The sequence below is a fragment of the Vulpes lagopus genome, chromosome 4, assembly GCF_018345385.1.
Source record: "Vulpes lagopus strain Blue_001 chromosome 4, ASM1834538v1, whole genome shotgun sequence".
In the NCBI taxonomy this organism is placed as follows: domain Eukaryota; kingdom Metazoa; phylum Chordata; class Mammalia; order Carnivora; family Canidae; genus Vulpes; species Vulpes lagopus.
Window position 1 is genome coordinate 18336077 of NC_054827.1, and position 18967 is coordinate 18355043.

Consider the following 18967-nt stretch of genomic DNA (forward strand, 5'->3'; position numbering starts at 1 on the left):
GAGCATTTATTTCCCAATGAGAATGAGATGCACATCACTTTGCAGGCTCTTGAGAACTGTCTCCAGGAGCAGGCGCGGCTCAGAGCCCAAGTGCACCTGCTCGAGACCCGGGTCAAACAGCAACAGGTCAAGATCACGCGGCTTTTGCATGAGAAGGAAATCCAATTCCTCGATAAAGGAGAGGAGAATAATGTCATTGACCTTGGAGGCAAGAGGCAGTATGCAGGTCAGAACCTATTTTTCCTAATTGCTTCAGGAACTTAAAATATACACCCATGTGCAAAGGTGATGCTCATTGTTTGGTACTTCAGGTTTTGCTAAAGAGCTTTTCCTATTCCAGTAACAAGCAACATGAAGCATTATACCAAATTTAAATACCTTCTACCACATTTAATCCTTTTCTCTTTATAACCTCTGCAGGCGATATATAATACCAAAGCTAAATATCTCAGAATTTATATATTTTAATGAGAGATTAAAGACAATAGATTATTTACATACCGGTGGGCAAATAGTCAATTATATTTGTGAAGTTCTACAATAGAGTTTTGTTTTTAATCGTGCATGATTTCTTGTTACGTTTATACAGTTTTCCCTTCTGAAACTGTTACGTGCTTTAGGGTAGTAAGTAAGGTAATAGAATAAAAAGGCAGGGAAAGAAAAAGGGTCACGATTATTTAGGGAAATACAAGGGCTGTTTTTCCCTGTATATTTTATGGTTTGGTAATTTCCTTGTTGATTGGGTCAGTGTTTCCACCCGGAAACTTAATGACCTTAGATTGTCAACACATTGCACATATCATTGTTCCAATAGAAAATTACTCACATGCCTTCCTCCAGGCATCTTTTAAAGTAACCAAACCATAATTGTCAGAAACAAGAATGTCATCTAGAGCACTTTGTTTCTATGTTCGCTCTAGCTACTGCAATGATATGTTATCATTTCTTTGTCTATGTGTCTGTCCTGATCAATCAACCAGGCACTTTGTAAGGTCTAGGATGATGTTTCATCATTCTTTCTTCCCTCTTGCCTATTAGAGTACCTGGAATATAATAGAGCCTCGCACTTATGAATGAAAGTAAGGTAGTACATAGAGATAGGAAGAGCTAGAGAAGCAAATATAAGTTGGAAAATAGATCTGACTATAAATGGAAAACTGTAGAGGCTAAAGAGATTCCAGGCTGATAGAATAAAGACATCTTTATTTTGTGTTTCTAAATATACTCATCAGTGTAGGATATAAGAATTGGGAGGATTTTAGAAACTATGCTTCAACAAAGTGCCCCCTTTTTCTTTCTTTACCAAGAACCCAATCTCTTTCTGGTCAGACTTGCATCTAGAGGCTCCTGACACTCTATTGTCCAGCCCCTTGATCTCTTAGCTTTGATTCTTGGGAGTCCAACTGCCCTTCCTTCACGTAGGGATCAGAAGAAGGCCTGTGGTGAAGGGATTGAAGGTAGTGTGAGGATGGCCGGTGGCTCTGCGGCATGCAACAAAGAGGAAGCAAGGACAGCTTGGGTAAAAATAGGCTTGGGAAATAAAGGCACTGTCTGAAGCAATCTTGGGGGCAGAGAGCCAGGAACTAGAATCTAAGAAGAGAACCATGGTGATGATTAGGCAATACAATGAAAGAAAGCTCAGGAAAGCCATCAAACAAAAACAGAATCAGTAGAAATTCCTTGAAGACCATGATTCTCAGCCAGGGCTACCCATCAGAATCACCTGGTGACCTTGTAAAATGCTGATGCCAATAAAAGAACTGTGAAAGGTCTGAGGTTTTACTCTATTGGCAGCTTGACAAATTAAACTGCCGCTGTTTTATGGATGCCAGGAGAAGATAAGAGACTGGGTCAGGAGTCTTCATGTTTGTACCAATATCCCTTGCTTGCAAATACTACGGGAGCAGAGCAGAGTAATCCAGGTGGAGAATGTGGAGGCACTGGGCTGTGTCCCTGCTGAGGAACCTGAGTTTAAGAAATCAATAAAAATCAATCTTTTATTATGGGTTACAACCAAATTGGCCCATTCTTCTCTCCTTTGCAAGAGACGTTATTGTTATGAAAGTGGACAGAAACAAACCTGTCATCTGCTTTAGAGGGAGACGCTGTATCTTCTAAGGCTATTTACTCTATGAAGATCCTTGAAAAAATAGTCCAGAACATAAACTCTGCTTGCAAAATGTGTGGAAAGGCAATGACCCACGGGAAACTATACATATAGGGCCCAGGTTCTATTCCAATTAAATGAGAATTTAGGTCGCATTTAATGAGAACCCCTACAGCACTGAAAATGAATGTGCTTTTGCTGATGGATGTGGATGAGATTGTTCAAGACCAGAATCAGGTCAGGCTTCTCCCCAAATTTCTTTTCATAGGCTGAGTAGGACCATGATTTCCTGGGGTCACCTGGTAGAAGGCTTTGCTTCTTTTCAGGTAGGAGGTAGGTTATTGGGGCAATTCAGTGCCTTTTTCAGTTGATGATGCTTGGAGCCTCATGGTAATGTGGTCAGTTATCCACTTAGCAGGTTTTAGCTACCTATCCTGAGACTGTAGAAAGTGTAAGATACAGATGTTGGGGTAGGATCTCATTGGATTAATTAGGCCAATCATTGTTGATAACAGGGTTGACTCAGAGAAGGGAGTAACCAGAATGGCCAAATGGCCATTTGATTGATGACTTTGTCTTATGGGCTGAGTTGTGCCCTACTCCCTATTCATATGTTGAAGTTCTAACCACTAATGCCTAAGAATATGACTGCATCTGGAGACAGAGCCTTAAAAGAAGAGACTAAGTTAAAATAAGCCATTAGGATGGGTCCCACCAATCTGACTAGTATCCATGTAAGAGGAGACACCAGGGACACTGGTGCATAGAGGAAAGACTGTATGAGGATGCAGCAAGAGGCAGCCACCTGCAAGCCAAGGACAGAGGGTTCAGAAGAACCCAACCCAAAGCTACTGGAGCCTTATATGATTCCAAAAGTGGTACACAGCTAATCTCAAGGGCAAAGAACTGACGGGTGGAAGGGAAGTTCCCATTATTCCAAATTCCAAACTAAGCTCAAAACCCAGGGTATCTACTTAAATATAATCTGAGCAGGTTGTGAACACAGATTCAAGTGTTCAAGTGTCCCATCATGCCAGGAGGCAGGTGATTGGATGATTGTTACTAGTACTGTGCAACCAGTCATGGGATGAATGAGGTTTAGGAGTTAAAACTCCAATCCCTGTGTCAGGAGCGCTGCATGGAGACCTTGGGAAACAAGAAGTCACCAAGGAATAAGGCACAAATTAGTTACTAGGAAATGGAAATGCCACGGTCAGTGGAAGACTGTTTGTATAAGCAGGAGTTGGATGGAAGAGTCACATGGACAGGGTCCAGACAAACCATTATAGTGTGTGTATGTCTTATAATGTTACAATGCATGTAATTAGATAGACATTTTCTGGTTTTGGATATAACATTTTTTTAAAGGTTTTATTTATTTATTCATGAGAGACACAGAGAGAGAGCCAGAGACATAGGCAGAGGGAGAAGCAGGCTCCCCGCAGGAAGCCTGATGCGGGACTTGATCCCAAGACCCTGGGATCATGACCTGAGCCAAAGTCAGATGCTCAACTGCTGAGCCACCCAGGCGTCCAGAATATAACATTTTTTTAAGAACCCAGAAGTTAGTAGATCTGTGTAATATTCTTCATATACAGTAGAATCATGAGGGAAAAGGAGGAATAAATTATAGTTTGGCTTTATCTTTTAGCATATAGGCAAATAGTACTGGAGAGCCTGCCAAGGGCAAACCCTGGATAAATGAAATATATAACAACCATAAATCCTAAAAATATATTTAACATAATATATGTAATATTGTATAAGATATATAAGAACTTGCTATCAAAGTTTGTTTTTGGCTCCCTTAAATTAAAAAATTAAATTTTCATGTATACCATCTGTCGAAATATGAGTTTCTTTGTTTTTATTTACAAGTTGCCATATTAGTACTAATTTGTTTTCTGAATTCTAATTCATCTCATGGTAGAAAACACCTGATTGCATACAACTTAGCAATTTGTGCAAATAATGCACAAATCATGTGATTTTTATACAACATATAATTAAGTGCATCTTTTGTTGAAGCTTTTGGCTGCTATTGAATTATGTATATAAATTAAAAGATAACAGTGGTACAGTCACATTAATTGGTGACCATCACAACAGCCTGTGGCATCATATCTATTCAACCAACAAGATCACTGGTTTAACCAGATCCCCTTCTGCAGGGCCCTCAGTCTTTATGAGATCAATCTCTTGAGGCAGTATGTGTAATGGTTAAGGTCAGAGGAGGCACTGACTATATAAGCAGGAGTAGGATCGAAGAATCACAAGAATAGGGTCTAGACAAACCATTATAGTGTGTGTATGTGTGTTTGTCTTATAAAATCATAACACATATAATAAGATAGATGATAGTCATTTTCTGGCTTTGGATATCACATTTAAAAAAGAAAACCCAGAAGTCACTAGGTCTGTGTAATATTCTTCATCTATGGTAGAATCATTGAAGTCTGGTTTCAAATTGCAGCTGCCCATCTTGCTAGCTGTAGCCTTAGAGCAAGTTACTTAACCTTTATGGCCCTCATATTCCCCATCTGTAAAGTGGAATTTTAAGAATGCTTCTTTATTGTAAAGATTAAGAGTTACCACATGTAACATGATTACAATAGCAGTTAGTACAAAAGAACCGCCCCATGAAAGTCAGCCATCTATCTGCATTGTGTACTCTCTCCCTTGTTTTCACAGGAGAGAGCCCACATTCCCTATCCCTCAAGAATCATGCCCTCTCCAAAGAAGCAAGATCCTTTCTTCCTTTAAGTTTCCTTCTTAATGTCACCTGGGGGTGAGAATGACTATAGCAGGGCTAGTTCTAGCATTTCCCAGCATGCCCCTGAGTGGCTGCTGGGCTCAGGTTGGCCTTTCTTTGAGTTTAGAATGTGGGGTACTCTGTGTCTTTGGTTCTCAGCTTTGAGCTCAGCCACCATCCCGGGACAAGAGGGAAGTCCATTTGGCAGGCTGTCATGTCACTTTGTGAAGCTTAAACGTTTAGCCTTCCAGCATGTCTTGCTTTCTGCATGATCAGAGAAAGTATTCACCTCGTCCAGTTTAGTGCAGTGTTTGTCAGAGGGCAGGAAATCTTGGCCTCAGTCTAGTATTATGTAAGTGCCCAAAATCCCTTTTTGTTTTTTTGAACTCCTATGAACACAGAGCTTTGTAACCCTGCCTTTGCCTGCCTATTATTCTTCAGAGAGTTGAGTGGGTCAAAAGATTTTGAAAATCATAGTTTTAAATACCTAGTTAATGTTTCACAGCCTATGTTGCTTGACCTTCCTGCTATCACAGTGCAAGTCACATTTCCCCAAGGGCAGGTTCCCTGTTTCTAACTTATTTCTTATGAGCAATTTTAATACTGGTGGGGTTTTTTTTTTTTATGTTTTTTCACTTGATGGGTATTTTTTGTTTTTGTTCCCCTCCCTTTTTTTTAAGTTGAAAGCTTTCCTCTGGATTTAAGTTGTGTTTGGTTTTTTCCTCTGGGAAGAAGGAAAAAAAATTTTTTAAACACAAACAAACTTGCAGTTGGCATAAAATAGAAACAAATAGAAAATATTGGCTGCAAATGCTATTTTCACAAAGTTTTCCAGAGGAAAAAGTTATAGCTAATCATTTCCATATTTGCCTGGAAAATAGTTTGAATCTTTGGAGTCTTTACTATTCAGCTCTTTGGTAGGAGATTGTATGTAAGCAAAGAGCTCCTTTCTTAACAAGGTTAAAATCTGCTTATTTTAATGAAAAGTGTTGTACAATTTACTTGACCACAAAATGTAAGCTTTTGAACAACACTGAACCAATTTTAGGTAATGCTTTTCTTCTTGTTTAATTGCCAAAAAAGGATTTTTTTTTTTTTTAAGAATCTAGCACACATAAAGAATGGGCTTCTGAAACTCAGAAATAAATATACAAATAAAGCCTAAATCATTACAAAGATGAACATCTCACCAAAGCAGTAGTATATGATTGGTCTAAAGCTGGTGAGGGCTTTTTTTTTTTTTAAGATTTTATTTATTCATTCATGAGAGACACAGAGGGAGCAGCAGAGACATAGGTAGAGGGAGAAGCAGACTCCCTGGGGGTGGGGTGGGGGGCAGCCAGAGTGGAACTTGATCCCAGGACCCCAGGATCAGGCCCTGAGCTGAAGGCAGACCCTCAACAACTGAGCCACACAGGTGTCCCTTTTGAGGGCTTTTGGAAGTGACTAAGTTTATTTTCTTTTCTCTTTTAATTCATATTGCCTATTCACCAATTTAATGTGCAGTATATTTTATTTGTAACAAAATAGAGTTGTAGACAGTTTGGCATCAAAACAGTGAAAATGAAGAAAGAGCTTTAAAATATGCTAACAGAATAGAATTATCCAATCAGGAACAGAAAATTTTTTTTAAAAAAAGAAGGAAATTAACAAAATGATAAGGGTAAAGAGTGAAAGTTAGCTATAGTGTTAAGCTATAGTATTTTTACTCAAAAGTCTGTAACCATCTGAGACCATCTCTTTATGTGGCCACAACTTCAACCAACCTGTAAACATAGCTTCCTAGGCATCGAAACAATGGTGAAGTCCATTCTCTCGCCATATTCTCTAAATGTGTATGTATCTGTCTAGATGAGACCCAGGGGCAATTAATTTATCCTACCCTCAAGCAACTTAAGAAATTCATATTACTTTTTGATAACAAATTGGTACCTAATGCTTGCTTCAATAGTCAAAGAACTATCATGGCAAAGAAGAATACAGGGATAAAAGGAAGAGTGGAAACTTGCAGTTTTTAGCAAAAACATCTAAGAATGCATGGACTGTTAGAAATTTCAGTGGGTTAGCCTGGGAGGTTGAGCCTGGGAGGTTATAAGACTCTAACAAGAAGATTACTATTTTGAATTCATCTCCAGATGTTCAGAATGATTTATAATGCTTGAAGTCAAGATAACCCATATTAAATTGTTTGAGGTTTTATTTCTGCTTCCATTTCAGCGTCATAGGAATGATAAGTTCTGTTATCCTGTCAGATAAAGCTATAAGCTCCACTTAAATATACTGTAATTAACTGAATATATATAATTATTTCATTATTTTCCACAAAAATCAGAAATAAGAAATCAAATCCCTATTTTATTTTTGTGATCATGTCAAGGAGTCAGATGATCATTAAATACTAGGAAAGGAAATGAGACTTGCCTAATACCTACTGGAAGACATCCAAGATGCAATTTTAAAAAGCTGATTATCTATACCATGTGTTTATCTGTCTCCATTAGTATTGAGGTAATCTTATCCAGAGGCTCCCATGGGGGTGAAAAAAAACACATAACAAATGTTACATTACTTTGTTTTGCAAACAGACTGTTCAGAGATTTTTAATGATGGGTATAAGCGCAGTGGATTTTACAAAATCAAACCTCTCCAGAGCCCAGCAATATTCTCCGTTTACTGTGACATGTCTGATGGAGGAGGATGGACTGTAATTCAGAGACGATCTGATGGCAGTGAGAATTTTAACAGGTGTGCTAATTATGACGTAAGGATTTATTTGGAGTAGCATGTGTGAGATTAGAAACTAAGCCTTTTTATTATATCCTGAGGTCTATAATTAGAATTTCACTCTCTAAGTAAGAGTACTGAAAGTTCATTTAGTAATCAAGAAAATGTTGGGGGTTGTGAGCAGTAGTTGGGAGGGGTGGATACCTGGGTTACTCCAAAGGTCCTTTCGGGTTTTGCAAAAATCAGCTTTCACTTTAAATTTTTTTAGGGGCTGGGATGACTATGAAAATGGCTTTGGAAATTTTGTTCAGGAAAATGGTGAATATTGGCTGGGTAATAAAAATCTTCACTTACTGACCACACAAGGTAAGGTTTGCCTGTTACCAAATTCACTTGAAGTACGATTAAGAAACAACACTAAAGTGTTTTTCACTAAACCATAGGCAACGGAACCAATTCAGTAACTGCTGTGTTTTGCAGATGGCCACGATCCCTTCTGGGCAATAATCCCCCTTATAAACTGTGGTCATTTAAAACTAGGACCAGAAGCAAAGAAAACTAGATTTGGACTGGAAATGGGAGATTTCTCATATATTTATTTTCTATTTCCAGAAAGGAAATATAATGTCATCATCCTTTTTTTTTTTTTTTTAATGCTTCAAGTTCCTCAAATTATACTTGGGTCAGCTATCTACTGTCACAATAATAGTATGTAACAAACCACTTCAAGATTTATTGGCTTAAAGTCACAAACATTTATTATTGCTCACAAATGCAATAATGTGCTGGGCGGTGTTGCTCATCAGGGCTGCGTGCTGCTGATCTTGGCTGGGCTTGCTCATGGGTCTGTGACTGATGTCCTGGCCTGCTGGAGGCTGGCTGTTGTAGTGGGTCTCAGATGGAACCACTGGGCTCTGCTCTTTACCGTCTCTTACCTTCCAGGTAGCTTGCCTGGACCTGTTCTTGTATTGCAGGCAGTGTTCCAAAAAAGAGAGAGTTCAAGTACCGAAGTTTCTTGAGACCTAGCCTTAGAACCGGCACATGATCATTTTTACTGCCTTCCTCTGGTAAAAGCAAGTCACAGGACCAGCGCAATTTAATGGGAAACAAAACAAAACAAAAAAGGGAAACAGACTTGATGGAAGGAGTTACAAAGTGGCATTGCAAAGGTTGAGGCCAACACTTGGGTCATTGAGGCTGTTTTTGCAAAAAATACCATAAGAAATCTTCTTGTCTCTATCCCCTTCAGCTTTTATTTTGAAAAATTTCGAAGATACAGCAAATTGACAAAAGATTCAACCTACCACCTAGATTCTACACTAACATTTTAGTGTTTTTATTATTTTAATCACATATCTATCATCCATCAAGCCGTTTTGTTTTATTGACACATTTCAAATTGAAGACATCTGTACGATTCCCCCTGTCTTATGTACTGCATGGGTATCTTCTGTTAGGGTTCAGTATTTGCCTAAAATATCATTAGTTTGATGAATTTTCTAAGCTTCTCTTTCCCATGATCATTTACTCCAGCTCATTGCCTTCCTTGTCTTAAGTGTAAAGCCAAGATCATAGGCAGCCCCACTGAGGTCTGATGCAGAATGTTTTATAAAAGGCAATTGTATTGCTCAAGAAAGTATGCTATATCATACTGGCAATGCATTAAACATAAAAGCAAGAGTTTGCTTGTTTCATCCAAGTTAAGGAAAGTTATTGGTATTTCTATATTCATAATTCATACGTAGGATTATAATTATAGGAATCTTTGAGACACCAGAATAATAGCTAGAGAGAATAGATAATTTTTTTTTTAATTTTTATTTATTTATGACAGCCACACACAGAGAGAGAGAGAGGCAGAGACACAGGCAGAGGGAGAAGCAGGCTCCATGCACCGGGAGCCCGACGTGGGATTCAATCCCGGGTCTCCAGGATCGCGCCCTGGGCCAAAGGCAGGCGCCAAACCGCTGCGCCACCCAGGGATCCCGAGAATAGATAATTTTAGAAGCCTGATAACTTTCTTTGCTTGTCCTTCTTGTGATCACTGCTCTCTAAATTTATATAAGATATCCCTTCCTTCAATGTATTTATTTTCCTAGTTCAAAATTATTTGTCAAATTATTGTTTTTTTTTCAAATTATTGTTAAATGCTTATTCACCCAGATGTACTTTGCGAACACATCTGCTTCCCCTTTATGTTTTAATTGGTGTTCAGTCTCCTACTCTCATGACAGCAAAAATGTATTTATCAGTTCCAGGCTTCACAACCACATATCACATCATCCCAAGGAAAACCCATGCTTTGTCCCTGCATTCTTTAATTGTGAGAGCACTTAAGGCTAGTGAATTTCCTCTGAAAATAGCCTTATCCCCATTACATAAGTTTTGGCTGGAAGTGTTTGCAATAAAATGAATTTAGGAATGGTCTGTAATTGCATTTTGATTTAGTTATTGACCATAAAGATATTTAGATGGTTACCTGAAACATTGAGACTGAGATGTCGTATCTCTCCTACAATGTAAAGTATATTTTAGGAGAGTTAACTTAGCCTGCCTTACTGTTCTCATCCACTTCACAGTCTTGGTTCATATAAGCTCTCCTGCCTTTCAATAAGATTAGAGTGGTCTCTTCCAGAATTCCACATTAGAGAGCTCCAGGGGAGGAAGAGTCTGGGGGCTAGAGTGCCACCGCCAACAGAAGCCCACACTCCTCCCATACTCAGTAACAGCCAATCCAGCATTCCCTGCCCTAACAGCCCTGAGCTTGTTTCCAGGACCTGTTCGTGCCTCTTTTCATCTATCCCCCTTGAGAAGATTGTGTTGCTGATGGGCACATCCCTAAGCCTGAGGGGAGGTAAAGCAATAGCTTTTCATGTGGGTGTAAAGAGAGCTTGGATGTGCGGGCTGGAATGTCCACAAATGTGGACAAGGCCCTTTTTTGTGCATGATGGAGATAGAGATAGGGAAAGGAAGAGAGGAAGCAGACCATACACGAGACCCGTGCGATGAAGTCCAGAGGGCCTCTCCCTCTGGGCTTGCAGGTTCTGACTTGGAATCCCAAGGAGACGAAGACACTAAATTCAAACCCGGCCTCATAGGTCATTGTGAAATATTATCTATTGAAGTAGGAGGATAGAACATATATTATCTAAGTTAGTTTGATTTATAACTCTCTGGCTTTTGACAATAGTTCTGTTTTCCAAAAAAAGAATAATCTTTGTGATTCACAAATGATGGGACAATGGAGAAAAGATCACTTGATGATACCAACTAGTTCAATTATTATTTACTTTTAAGATCAATGTTCTTAAAGAAAAAGCAGACAAATCTTTAAACTTCTTAAAACTTCTATTGTTTCATTTTTAGATTTTTTTTTTTTTTTGAGAGAGAGAGAGAGAGAGATTGAGAGAGCATGTGTGTGTGAGCAGGGGGAGGGGCTGAGGGAGAGGAGAGAGAGAATTCTAAGCTCCATACCCAGTGTGGAGACCGATGTGGGACTTGATCTCATGATCCTAAGATCATGACCTGAGCTGAAATCAAGAGTCCAATGCTTAACCCCCTAAGCCACCAAGGCACCTCTCATTGTCAGATTTCTTAATCTGGTAACTAAATAATGACTTATTTTCTATTGTTCTTTGTCAAATGAATTGCACTAGCTTTTACCAGTAATAGATTTATAAAAAATTTCCATCTTTAATATTTTGTCCCTAGCTATATTCAAGTAAAATACACAATAAAATGTTCATGCTGTAAATACAAGGGAGTCACTGTTTAGTCTTTGAAAACTGACTCATGGCAGAAGGAAATGGTTCAAGTAAAATAGAGCCATGAATTGTTTTTAACCTCAATTAATCAATGTCATCTCACACAGAAATACTCAATAACTTCTTGCTTTTTTTTTTTTAGGAGACTACACTTTAAAAATTGACCTTGCAGATTTTGAAAAAAACAGCCGCTATGCACAATATAAACTTTTCAAAGTTGGAGATGAAAAGGTACTCAAATTTTCAAATAAGTAGCATCAGGAATTAATTGTGTAAAATATAAACCCTGAAGTCAGAGGAAACAAAGATATACAGTAAAACCTGTTCTTTTGTTTATTAAATAAGCAATTATTAACATTAACTTAATTATTAACACTAAATAAAACATTATAGTGACAACTAATAGTGGAAGTTGCCTCTTTTCCTTTAGAATTCCTATGAGTTGAACATTGGGGAATATTCTGGAACAGCTGGAGACTCCCTTGCTGGGAATCTTCATCCTGAGGTGCAATGGTGGGGTAGTCACCAGAGAATGAAATTCAGCACATGGGACAGAGATCATGACAACTACGAAGGGAACTGTGCAGAAGAAGATCAGTCTGGCTGGTGGTTTAACAGGTTTGCATTTTATAAACATAGTTGCGATGGCGTTGATGATATCTTACTGGTCGGCATTAATTATAATATGTGAGGTAATGCTGTCTTCTTTGTAGTACTGGTATTATTAAGTAATCATCCTTATTAGAATTCTTCAGTGATGACGTATTTTTGAGGATTTGCTCATTGTGTGCATTAATAAAGCTTGAAAGGTATTATAGAAATAAATCAAATTACTGCTTATACAAAGATTGCTTGTAAACTGAATTATGGGCAAGTTATCATAAACAGTTGACCACATGGACATGAAGATATAGAGAGCATTTATATATGAGAAATATTTTCAGCGCTCTAAAAACCAGTTTGGTCTTTTGCCTTCTCCTATCACATGAAATGGCTATATTATTTTTGCAATTTTTTCTATGTGAAACTATTTTTCAATCACTGTGACTTCCATTAAATCATTGAATCCGGGACACCTGAGTGGTTCAGTGGTTGAGGATCTGCCTTTGGCTCAGGTAGGATTCTGGGGTCTGGGGATTGAGTCCCACATCAGGCTCCCTATAGGGAGCCTGATTCTCCCTTTGCCTATGTCTCTGTCTCTGCCTCTCTGTCTCTCATGAATAAATAAAACCTTAAATTTTTTTTTTAATCATTGAATCCAAGGTCCTCCCAATACAGAAATTTCCTCTAAAATGTTCTTGACACCTAATTCCACCCTCTGGCTGAATACTTCAAAGGTACTTTATCAACTAGCTCATTCCGTTTCTTAATTGTACTCAGTTTTTCCTTTTATTAGCTTGAAATCTGCCTTCTTATATCCTGCCAGATTTTTTTTTTCTCAGTAGTTATAGAGAGTTGTAATTCCCTTTCAACATAACCCTGCAGGCAATGGATGAGAAGATATTTACTGTATTCCTCAATATTTTCTCTTCTCTTGGCCAGATATCCTTGACTCATTTCACTGTTCTCCACCCAAGATGGTTTCCAGATAGCTCCCTTTGTTGTAATTACAAAGTTTAGGCGAGAATGGAAACTTCATTCGGTCTTCCTTAAAAATAACCTGAGGGGTCTGCTCTGTCTGCAAAGCAGATGTGCTCCATTAGGCAGTGCATGAGTTTTGAATGTCTTTTCTCTTTAGAAAACAAGGACCACCTCAAAATGCCTGAACATTTAGATTTTCCATTATAGAATCTTTAGTGAGTGAGTGTTTCTGGAGTGTCAGGTTTTCCTATTTTTGAAGACTATCCATTAAGTTCCACAATCCAAATTTTAACCTTATTTTTGTGATGTAAGTCTTTTAAGAGCATTCTGCAGTCCTCTATCTTATTAAGTGGAGGTATATCAGGCATATGTCAATTTTCCCTAAAATCATGAGAGTCCTTCCTAGGAACATCAGTTATTGTGATGTAGATTTTAGAGTCGTAGATTCTACGGAGAGACAGCTAACTGTAGGTAGTGTGCTGTATGTGTCATGTTGAAACTAAGTGGTTGTAAAAACAGTATTTCTCTGGATTTTGCTTTTTTAAAAGTTTGAGTGCATTTAGTTTTTGGTCACTTGTAAAGGAACTGAAAGAAATACAGCAGTGAGAGAGAACAGAGAAATAAAGGGATCTTTCCTTCTTACCAAACCAAAGGTGATGATAGTCTTTTCCCTGGTGGTTTTCTTGTGCTTTTAAAATGCCATCTTTGTTATCATCTCTTCCTCCTCCTATTCCTCCCCTGTCCTTTTAAGTTAGCATTGTGTAAAAATTATCAGCATTATGTAAAACTTACCTATAACTCACTAAGTTGTGAGATCCCTTAATGTTTGATTTTGAACGGAAGACCACATACAGAAACAACAATTATATCTGTTAACAGTACCATGAACCGACCTCGTTGACTGGCTGCTATTGTGTCTAGAGGACAATTGGCACACATATCAACATGGGCAAATAAATGATTTACTTGACTTTAGATATAGGAGTTCAGACATGATAAAGAAAGGCAATTCAGTAGCTGAGGCTGCTGAACTTTTCATTATCCCTGAAGTCAAAGAAGATAAGTCTGTACAGATGGAAAACCAGTAAAGCTGGAGAAAAAGTCAGTTGTTCCAGAAACTTGGTGCTACTTCTGCCGTGCATTCTATTCCTCTTACTTAATCTTATAATTTTCTTCCCTCTTACCCTCTTAAAAAATTTTTTTAAAAAAGCTTTTTTTTATAGTTCTTCTTTGTTTTTAAATTTTATTTATTTATTTATTCATGAGACACAGAGAGAGAGAGGCAGAGACATAGGCAAGGGAGAAGTAGGCTCCCTGTGGTAAACCTGATGTGGGACGCATCCCAGGACCCTGAGATCATGGTCTGAGCCAAAGGCAGATGCTCGACCACTGAGCCACCCAGGTGTCCCAATCCTATAGTTCTTCTGAGTTACATGAAATGTTGGCACTTCATAATTATCACTCACCTGCAAGATGTTCTTTCTCCACATAGTAAACCACTCACAGAGTATTTATTAATGACTTCTCTGCTTTGCTCACGCAGAGCTCATGCTTTGCTTTTCACCAGTGTAGCCCCAGCCATCTCCCCATCTAGTTGCAAGTTCAGGCTTTTTCAGAAACTGAAAGGTGCTATAAAATTGGTCTCAGAATAGCTAAAAATTTTTTATGTTGACCATGCTGTCAGTTTTCCTAATGGGATTCAAATCACAGACCAAATAAAAATTGTTTATGTCTCTAGGAATACAGAGATAGGCCAAAATATATATTCTGGAGGCTTAGAGTATTTTTTTTCTCTAACATTACTTTCCATGTAGTTTTAAAAACACAGTAGGCTTTTGAGTCTTGCAGATTTAGCATACGTGGTTTCTGTTACATCCAGTTAAATTAGGAGACTGTCCAGATGGTCAGCAGGAGCAAATCGCTAATCTGGTTAAGTGATCCAAGCCAAAAACTCAGCATCTATGGATAAATTATATGCTCTTTTGATTCAATAATTTGGGTACTTTCCATAGATTTTTCAAGACTATCCCTTGTGAATGTTCTCCTTATATCCTATTGTCCTCCATTCTTTTTGTTGGTTAATCAATAAAGAAATATGTCGTAACTCATTCCCAACAGTACACAGAAAATTATCACATACTCTTAGTTATCCCTATCAGGGACAAAATTTATAGATTTTAAAGGAGGAAGTGGGACATTTTGAAATTTGTGATAAGCTAACTAACTTATCTAGATTGGAACAATATATGTTAAAAAATTAGCTCTGCAACTCGGACAAATGATTATTGGTTGATTGCTGGGAAAACTTTAAATGGTAGTTTAGGCTTTGTTTTCCTACCCTTGAGGTTAAAATAATGGAGATGTTGGCGATTTTTAAAAGGGGAGGAAGGGAGTTTGCGGCGTGAAAGCTAAGTCTTGGCAGCAGATGGATGAACACGTAAGAGCTAATTATCCAGGGAAGCTGGCAACAGAGTACCATGCCACACCTTGTTTTGTTAACCCATACCACTCTTGCAAAGGCCAAAGGTTACAAGGTCATGTTTTTGTTTTCTCGTTTTTGTTTTGTTTAAAAGCTATTAAGAACAGAAATGCTTCTTTTATAGTACCTACAGGTGATCTGGGTTGTATCCTAGGATTGGTTATGGCACTAAAATCCATCACTTAAAAAACCCATATGCTGATGAAATATCCTGGCTTTGGAAATTAATAAATATTACATTTTCTAAAAAATACATAATTCATAGTTTTATTTTATTTTATTTTATTTTTATTTTATCATTTGCTAGCAAATAAAAGGGCTTGGGAAGTTTATTTTTTCTAGTCCGACTGTTCTGTGTTTCTTTTTCTTCCCACTAGGTGTCACTCTGCAAACCTGAATGGCTTCTACTACCATGGCCCCTACACAGCTAAAACAGACAATGGGGTTGTCTGGCATACCTGGCATGGATGGTGGTATTCTTTGAAATCTGTGGTTATGAAAATTAGGCCAAATGATTTTATTCCAAATATTGTTTAATTTTCCCTGCTGGGCTTTCTTTCTGTAATTCATCTAGGTTTAAAGGGATTTGAAAAACAGCAGTCCTAAACACACACATGCATATATGATGATGGCAATTGTTATGTGTACTACTTTTCATTCCTACTTACCTTTATTAACTAATGCACTTTCAGTACAGCAAATATGTGTACTCTTCAAATAAATATAGATTAATGAATTCCTATGTGCAGAAGGTTACGATAAGCACTTATGTTGAACAAAAAATAAAAAGCACAGAATATATAACATGTCTTGGGTAAATATATAATAAATTAAGTATGAATGCAGTTGAAAAAAACATATGAAAAAAACCCAGTAAATAACGAATTGCCAAATCCACTGCATGGACAGTAAATATGAGTTCGGATTTGAACTCAGGTCTCTGACTACAGAACTGGAACTCATAAACACGATATAGGGTCTTAATCACTACAAAACATATTTTGGGGATGTTTGTGTAGGTTAGACACTTCTTTCAGAAGCTTCATTTTCATTCTTACACTAATACTGTGGGACATTGTTATCCTCCTGTAACAGAGCTAAACATTTGACGATCTGAGATTTTGTGACTGCTCTCAGTTACAAAGCTAATGATTCAAGGAACAAGGACTCAATCCCAATTCATTCAAGTTCCGATCCAAAATTCAGTGTTTAGCCATCATGCTACAGCTTCTTGTGGATAGAACTTGGATGAGGTGTAGTAAAAGAGTAAAAGGGCAAAAGTAAAAGGGTAAAGGCAAGATATTCTTAAAAATATTTGAGTGCCAACTGTCAGGCACAAAGGACATAGTTCAAGCCCGAATGAAGCTCATTCTTTTTAATTAAGACATGCACTATAATCAGAAATATAGAAATAATTTTAAAAGCTGATTAGTATGAAGGAGAAAATATGTTCCTGGGGAATGTACAGCAGGGGACCTGACCTGGCTTGGTGGGAGGGGATCCAAAAAGCTTCCTGGAAGAACTAACATTTTGAGCTAAGATTTTTAAACTTGGTGTATGTGGGAGATCATTGCAGTCTGAGGGAAACCTTGTGTAAAGAACACAAAGTAGGAAAGTGCACGAAAACAAATAAAACAGATCAGAGAGGCAATAGAGTTTCGTGATCCTTAAATCCTTAAACCAAGGATTCTGCTACTTGATAGCTGTGTGACCTTCGGTAAGCTACTTAACTTCTCTGAGCCTCAGCTATCTCATCTATAAGATGAAGATTAGGATAGTACCTGCCTCACAGGGTTAGGTTGAGGATTACACAAGTATTTCAAATAATGCCTTGCATATTATAAGCAGTGAACAAGTACTATGTGATTATTAGTGTAGTAGGCATTCAAGGAAATAATAACAGATGACTTGAATAATAGGTCACATAAAAATCTAAGGTTAGTTGTACTTTATCCTCTCTCCAATCAGTCCTCCAGAAGCAGTGCTTCTCAACTTTTAATGTCACACAAATTACCTGGGGTCTGATTAAAATGTAGATTTTGATTTGGGGCTAGGGCCTAAGGTTCTAGTTGTTTAAACAAGTTTGCGGATGGCGCAGATGTTGCTGGTCTAGGGATCACAAGTTGAAAGCAACAGTGTAGGAAACTGAGTTCTATGGGAGAGTCATAATACAAGAAGAAAAGGGCTCCTTGTTCAAATGAATTTAGGAGATTATCTATTGAACAAAATTAAACATATTTCTTCTTTTTAATATTCTACTTTGCATTCTGAATTCCTAAGAGCGACATATACTATGTTGCATTTTTATATCTATTTAGGAGTGTGGTCAGCTGCAAGGTATACCTTACAGTCACCTGATTCTGGCAGTCCAAACAAACAAGGATTTGTTCATCTTAACAAGAACTCAGAAGGTGGAACATTCAGTGCTTTGCAATGTGGAAGTGGGTATCTCTGCAATTCACTTTGCTTTTCCCTCAAAATCACAGGTTGTCCACCGCAGTTCCTGCTTTGAGTCTGAGTCAAAAACAGGAAGAAGGGTGAAGGGTCAACAGACTTCAATTTATACCCTATTGGCCAGACTTGTGTTACGTGGCCACCCCATCTGGAAGTAAGATCATGAAAGAGCATATCTAATTTTTCAGTCTTTAGAACACACAGGCAAGAGAAGTGTCTGCTGTGACTCCTCAATGTTTGTCTTTTAATGCAGTCTTGTGAGAACATGATTTCATATGTCACACTTTGGGAAGGCATAAATAATGGGGCACGAGTGATAATTTTAAATATGGGTATTATTTGCCCAAGTAGTAGCCTAAAGAATTCACACAATTAGAAGATCAAAAGAAAAGCTTCTGAAGGAGAAAAGAAATGACTCCACAGAAAAGTGGGAGGGAGCTAAACAAGTATAGTGTTACATAAATCTCAGAATAATAGTTTTTCAATGCAGAAGGAATGATAAAAAAAATTAATGCCATAAGAAGATGAAAGAGAAAGCATTCTAACAAAAGACCGCTGGATTTAGTGATAATTTTTTTGTGCCTTTAATTTCAGTGGACTAGCGGGAAAATAGCCAGAAGCCAGAAAATAAAAGCAGTTAGAAAAAAGTAGATCATTTGAGGAGTTTATACATAAAAGTGGGAGATTGGACGGGTTTACCCAAAGTCAAGATATGAGGAAAGCCCCAGTCCAATGTCCTCTGAAATTTCACCACTAAGGAGTCATTTATTAGGCTTTATCGCTTTCTTTTTAAAATGCAAATATGCTTTTAATTTATATCAGCTGATTACATGTTAGGGCCAATAAACTCATCAGTGCTGTGTGTGTCTGTTTTAAATAGAGCAAAGTATAGAGAAAATGCAAGGACGCTGATTGGCTGACATGGACAGAAGGAGTTTCTACTAAGAAACAAAAGGTATTTTTAAGAAAAGAGAGGGGCTATGTTCCTGAAACCTGAAACTACTCACTTCACAAATCTGCCCAATACCTAGAGTTTCAGAAAGACTGTGAGTCATAAAATCACAACCCATCCATAAAGCCCATAATCTCTCCTTTGGCCAGCACAA

At 37.8% G+C, this 18967-nt stretch overlaps 1 protein-coding gene across 1 annotated transcript in view; it reads left to right on the top strand.

The window, feature by feature from the left end:
* FGL1 (fibrinogen like 1) overlaps positions 1-16208 on the top strand; it is a 29459-nt gene extending 13251 nt beyond the window's left edge. The window contains exons 3-8 of the mRNA XM_041753247.1: positions 46-226; positions 7445-7604; positions 7852-7949; positions 11490-11578; positions 11778-11965; positions 15785-16208. Of these exons, the coding sequence (XP_041609181.1) occupies positions 46-226; positions 7445-7604; positions 7852-7949; positions 11490-11578; positions 11778-11965; positions 15785-15944 (876 nt within the window). The 3' untranslated portion in view covers positions 15945-16208. The remainder of the gene's footprint in view (positions 1-45; positions 227-7444; positions 7605-7851; positions 7950-11489; positions 11579-11777; positions 11966-15784) is intronic.
* Positions 16209-18967: the final 2759 nt, after the last annotated feature.